This window comes from Leptonotus elevatus, chromosome 1, assembly GCF_054856555.1.
Source record: "Leptonotus elevatus isolate MCC_2025b chromosome 1, RoL_Lele_1.0, whole genome shotgun sequence".
NCBI classification, from domain to species: Eukaryota; Metazoa; Chordata; class Actinopteri; order Syngnathiformes; family Syngnathidae; genus Leptonotus; species Leptonotus elevatus.
Genome location: NC_141239.1, coordinates 43,054,762 through 43,060,820, shown reverse-complemented (window position 1 = coordinate 43,060,820; position 6,059 = coordinate 43,054,762). Strand labels below are relative to the sequence as shown.

The 6,059-nt window shown below is 40.0% G+C and overlaps 1 protein-coding gene across 4 annotated transcripts; it reads right to left on the bottom strand.

Moving 5' to 3' along the window:
• Positions 1-1,868: 1,868 nt before the first annotated feature.
• phospho1 (phosphoethanolamine/phosphocholine phosphatase 1) lies at positions 1,869-6,059 on the bottom strand. 4 transcript variants are annotated; one of them, XM_086066759.1, is made up of 3 exons: positions 5,782-6,059; positions 5,358-5,414; positions 1,869-4,205 (listed from the first exon to the last, which is right to left on the bottom strand). In XM_086066759.1, the coding sequence occupies exons 1-3, from the start codon at positions 5,860-5,862 to the stop codon at positions 3,396-3,398; spliced, it is 948 nt and encodes a 315-aa protein (XP_085922885.1). In that variant the 5' UTR covers positions 5,863-6,059; the 3' UTR covers positions 1,869-3,395. The 4 variants fall into 4 exon arrangements, with proteins under 4 accessions (XP_085922885.1, XP_085924640.1, XP_085922971.1 ...); XM_086068514.1 differs by having other exon boundaries at positions 1,869-4,284; positions 5,782-5,871; XM_086066845.1 differs by lacking the exon at positions 5,358-5,414 and having other exon boundaries at positions 5,782-6,058.

The window sequence follows — 6,059 nt, the reverse complement described above, 5'->3', positions numbered from 1 at the left end:
ATAAACGCCCTATGAGTGCTCATTATCGCCCCCATTTTAACTAGTGGTGGGTTACAGAATGCAAAATAGTTGGAAGTTTTGTTAAAAATGGAGAAAGCTTTTGGTTTGATTTTCCATCTAAAATTCTCAGACATTTTGGTGGCATAGGCGTATTATTCAAGGATGATTTTAAGTTATCTAAGTTATATTTCTAGGTGTGTTTTTTATCAGCAGGAAATTGGAGTGTGCCAGCTGGAGCGCAGAGAGCACACTTATCTGATTTTACTGCCATTTTGCATTTTTACATATACAGATATAGATACAGTACTATCCTTATATCTTTAATATTGTGGTATTTGGGTTATGTTACTAACTACATTTTTACTAGCAGGTAACTTGAAACTTTAACGGAATACATTTTAAAAGTAACCCTCCCAAGCGTTCGTAAAATGGTAGTGATGGCAAAATCGGAAATGTGTTTTGGTACGTACCGAAACCCAGGCGGACCTTGTGATTCGAATCGCATTCCTAAATCTGTCTCAGAATCACATTGTTACGTGACGGTTGCTTTTCGTGTTCCATTACGCCCCCAAATGTTTCCAAACGTTAAATGTTTTCAGCAAGTTTACATTAAAATTAAATAAAATCCTACTATTGCACTATATGAAAATGTCTTAAATCTAAAATATATCCAACCTAAGTATATTTCGTAAAATTTGCCCTGGCTGCAGTGATTCATCACCCTAAATGATAAAATGTCTAAAGACTAACAAGTGTTGTGGTTGGTTCAGTGGTATCGCGCTTGTGCTATGAGTGGTTAGACCACTACGCAGAGGACCCCGGTCCGAGCGGCATGTTTTTGCAGGTCATTCTTTCCCTCTCTGCTTTGTCGAAACTGATGCTGTCTCAAAAAAAAAAAAAAAAAAAAAAAAAAGGGGGGGGGGGGGGCTATGGGTGGCGAGGTGATGCTAACACTTACTTTTGGTGCAGATGGCGCGGGTTTGTTTGCTGCCGGGAGACCACGTATGTATGTGTGTGTGTGTGGGCAAAAAAAAAAAGGCCTTTGATTAAATGTGATAATAGTGTGGGCCAAAGCATATAAGGCATTCAGTTATATTGAAAAATGATCTATTTCAAAGGCAAAATTAAAACAAACCAATAATCAGCAGCAAAAAGCTAATTTCTGCCATCCCTAGAAAATGGTGGATTGATGGACTGTGCACACGTTCATGCTTGCAGCCTGGCGTTGCCGTTCCTACGGATCACTGATTAAGAAACCAAGCTTTCTCAAATGTGGTTTAGCCGACAAAATTGCTACTGTGGTTCTGACGTCACTTTAGTCCCATAGTTCAAAATATATGGGGAGAGATTTGTCTAAAATATCACTGTTTCAGAGACAAAAATAGTTTGATGCTAAGCATAGTTTAAATGTAAGTAAAAAAAAAAGTTCATTATCTGATAATGAAAACCAGTTGGTTGTTCATTATTACATGCAAATGTGATGTCTGTCTTGTTTTTATAATTGTACTTTAACCAAGCAAGAATATAATATATATTTTTTTTATTTATATTCAAGTGCCCAATTATTCACTAGAATTTTCAGTACTATATCCAAATACCAAAATATTTGATAGCTGCATTTTTTAGTTGTTTTAAGACCTCCGCCATGCACCCCAATCAAAGTACCTGTACATACAATACACAATACATTTAACCAGAATACAGTCATTTGAATTAGGCTTTGTATAACTATAGTCCTTTATGCTCAGCCATTCAATGAGAGGCTGGTCTCAGCAAAAAAACAAAAAAACAGCAGGACCTTTTATTTTTATGTCCCAGTCCAGCCCTGATCACAGCTGACGATTTGATCAATCAAAACACAAACACGGTTTCAGTTGATGGCTTTATTTCCGTATTGCTGCTGGTAACATGTACCTCAAGTAGGCTTTGACCGACAGAGTAAAAGACACACATGACTTAAAACGTATATACAGTACATTAAAAATAATTCCCTGCCTTTGTTACATTTTTTTTTTCCAACGGGGCCAGGTGGGGGAGAATCTAATTATGCTCCACTGTAAATGTCAAACTTGCAAACAACTATACTGATGCAAAACCACCAGTAGATCATAGGCATCATAGCCCCATTTTTTATGAAATAAACAGTTTGAGGGTCCATTGAAGTAATGGCCGCATTATCTGACTTTTTTTTTTGTCGATTATAAAAGAACAGGACAAGGCAGAAAAGAGAGAGTTTATTCTGTCATTTGGCAGATTCAGTTAATATATAACTATTGAACCTAATATGTAGGTATTGAACATTTTGAAATTTTCTAAAATGGCTGGCAGTGAATGTGTGTGTGTATTATAAAGAATAAACAAAAAGAAGCACCTTGGTAAAAGATTACTGCAGACATCCATGGTCACAGGATGAGTGCTTTAAATTGCATTGTAAAGAAGACATGAATGGAAAAGTGCAGAAATGACAAAAGACAAACATTTAACAGATATTGCTATCAGATATGATACACGATTTGAAGAGCATTACATTGGACGGGCAGGTCTTAGGTGCCCCTGCTCCATTAAGGCCAAATAAAACAGGCACATGCTGGTGGAACACACACAAAGCCAATACGATGGTATTATTGCCTTCAATGTTGTTTGTGGTGGGCTGGAGATCTGTTCTGAGTGGGCCAACAATTAAGATATATTACCAATAGTCACTTTTGGATGTGTTTTGTTAAATAACTTCATTTCTAATGTATCAAATAATTTATAAATATTCAACTTTTTTTTTTAAACTGTATTGCGATGTATTTTACTTTTAAACATGTAGTCGTCATTCTCATCCACACATTGAGGCTTATTAATTTATTTTTTACTTTTTTTGTTATTTTGTTCAGTTTTTGTCATTGTGTTCTCCTCACTTTATTCAAGTACTGTGCTCTGAAATGCACTTTGCACATGTACTTATATATTTTAGGAATGGACATTTGAGGTACATCTCTTTAAATTTTTGGTGATTTTTAAATTTTTCTAATTCTTGAGTTGTTTTTTTTTTTTTGGTTTCCTGTAATGCACTTTGCTGCATAAGTATATTTATTTGGGCTGGGCGTTCAACTACATCCTTATCTAAAACATGTCAAAATTAATGTATATTTATTAAAGGTGTATTTGATTTTTAATGCTATTTTCTTAATTTTGTATCATTTTCTTACTAATGTGCTTGAAAATGTTCAATTAAATGTCTATTAGCGATGTGCATTCAGGTAAATTAAAGTTCCAGTAGCTGACGTTATGTTCTTCTTCTTCTGAGGGCAAACTTGTTAAGACTGACTCAATAGCACCTCTGCTGATTGCACCCAAGTAGTGCACTCCGGCAATCAATTCTAATGATGAATAATGAATCGATTGCTCTACTCGGCCACAAGCTTCCTGAGGCGTTGGACCACCTCCTCAGCGGAGGCCCAGGGCACCGTCACCGCCTTGAACTCCCCCGGCATGGCCTCGTGCGTCTCGGTGATGAGGCGGTGCATGGGGAAGTCTCGGCGCGGGAAGGCCACGTCCCGGGGCCCCATGGCGATCGCCGGACAGAAGTCGTTGGCGCCGTCGCCCACGTAGAAGACCCTCTGGTAGGGCCGCCCCCTCTCCTGGGACCGGCGCATGACGTACTCCCGGACCACCGCCTGCTTGCACATGTTCTCGGGGCAACGCGGGCAGTCGTGGGCGTGGAAGGGCTTCAGCACCAGTCGCCCGTCCCTGTTGAAGGTGGCCGGGTTGGAGAAGATGCGATGGAAGAGGGAACGGGCGCCGGCTCGCCTCAGCCAGGACTCGATGAAGAAGGTGTTGGCATCCGACACCAGGACCACCTCGAAGTCTTGCGGCGGGCGGTTGCGCAGGAATTGGAGCAGCGCCAGCATGCCCGGGGTGGCGGGCAGCTTCTCCATGACGCCGCGGATGTCGCTCTCTGTGACGCCCTGCTCGGCCAAGTAGGCCAGCACCCGTTGCATGTACTCGTTATAGCGGCCCGGTTGGTACGTGTCCTTCAGCCAAGCGGGCAGATGCTGGCCGGGCGCCGTCTGCACCACCACATCGTCGCTGGTCTCGTCCACGATGGTCTCGTCAAAGTCAAAGAAGATGAGGAAGCGCTTGTCCGGGGAGATGCGAGAGGCCATCCTGCTCTCGCCGCGGGTTCGGGAGCCGGGGGGCTCCTCCTCGCCTAGTGGCTGGGGTGGGAGATAACAGCAGTTGAAGAACGAGTCCCCCATGACTGTCACACCTCCTTTACTGCATCCCACGCTGAGGCTACCGAGGGAAAACATTATTATTCAAATACCATTTCAAGATGGTGACCTGACCATTTCTGCAGCACCGGCACGCGACTATAGTGAAAACCCACAATAATTGACAGCCCAAAAAATAGCACAGTGAGAAAAACAAAACAAAGACCTTTCTTTCTCACATAGATGATATAGCGCCAACTGCTGCCAAGGAGGATTTATTCTATGTCAGATTATTTTCTGCCTTAAGTATCGGTGGCTGGTATCAGCAGCCTTCATAAGTAACAAATACCTTAAATTAAGAATGGTATCGGCCCAATAGCGATACCCTGTATTGGTCCTCGCCCATCTTTAAATGTACAATGTGAATTTGAGAAGTAAAAACAATTGATTATATAAAAAAAGAAACAAAGTGTTTGTTTTTTTCAATTAATTGTTACCTTTTATTTTCTCTTCTGTAGGCTATTCATAATATGCTCAAAATAAATTGTATCCAAATATTTGACTATTTGACAAAATTTTCAGTAGGACATTTTAGATACTACAAATATTTGATATCTGTAGTCCTACAACGACCTCATATGTGAGTGAATCCACCGGTGCCGACCTCGAGTTTATGGGAGTCAACTGTATATACCATTGCCCCCTTATCAGGTACACCAGCATCATATCTTAAAATAGTGTTTCCCTATCTTTATTGAATATATAATTCACATAAAAAAAATAATCAAGTAGCCTATATACAGTGGTGCCTTAAAAAACAAGTTGCCATTAATCCATTCCAGCCTGCTTTAAAAAAAAAAGTGCAAAAGTTTTTTTTAAATATGAAAAATAGCAATCTACTGTATTTTACTTTATAAAACACACAGCATAATCAAACTGAATGAAAATAATTAAACAGTTTGTGCATAATTTTATGCTTGCATCGAGCTTCTTTCCTTGACCACCAGAGGACAGTGTAATGCATAATTAATTAAACTGCATTTAATAGGTCAATCGTGTCGATTACAGTATTATCTCTATGAAAAAAGAATTTCTAAAAATGAAAATCTAATTACATGGTGCACGCAGTTGTGTCTAACGACACTTTTTACTCACAGTATAGGGAAGCTGTGTGTCGTTGGTTAAGATCAGTCGTCTGTTCGAGATGTCCGCCTGTAATTATAATTTATTTATTTTTTTAAATAGAAAATACGCACTATAGGTAATAGGGCAAATACGTAACTACAGAGCCCATATGATGAAAATAAAATCATAATAAAACAAGTGGCTGTTAAAGTGACGCAGAAAAAACAACACGAGCATAGGCTTCTTCTTTTATGATGTGCCATTATTGAAATTAAGTGTACAAAACACTATTGCAAGCGGGCAAAACCGGTTTTCAAGTGTAATGTTTAATTTCACGAGGAAAAAAAGCGAGGCGGGCGCTCGTTATGTAGTCTTTACCGGTGGAGTGTAACGTGCATTAAAAGCAAAAATAAATAAATAATAATAATAATAATTAAAAAAAAATAATACATACTTGTGTCACTGATGTAGGCCAGCAGTCCTCGGTCCTGTCGCACTGAGAGGAAAGCAGGAGTACGTGGGTTTTATGTGACATCCAAGCGCGCCACCGCGTGCAGTGCAAGTCGGGCACCCGCCCATAGGAGCTGCGGTGCGCGTTCACGTGCAGTGAAAATGGGAGGAAAAATAATCTGCTATAGTAAGAACTGGACTACCCTGCTACACAACCAAAACAATACTAGACTGGACTGCACTAAATTGGTCTGGTCTTAAATGCTGCGCTAGCCTATACTA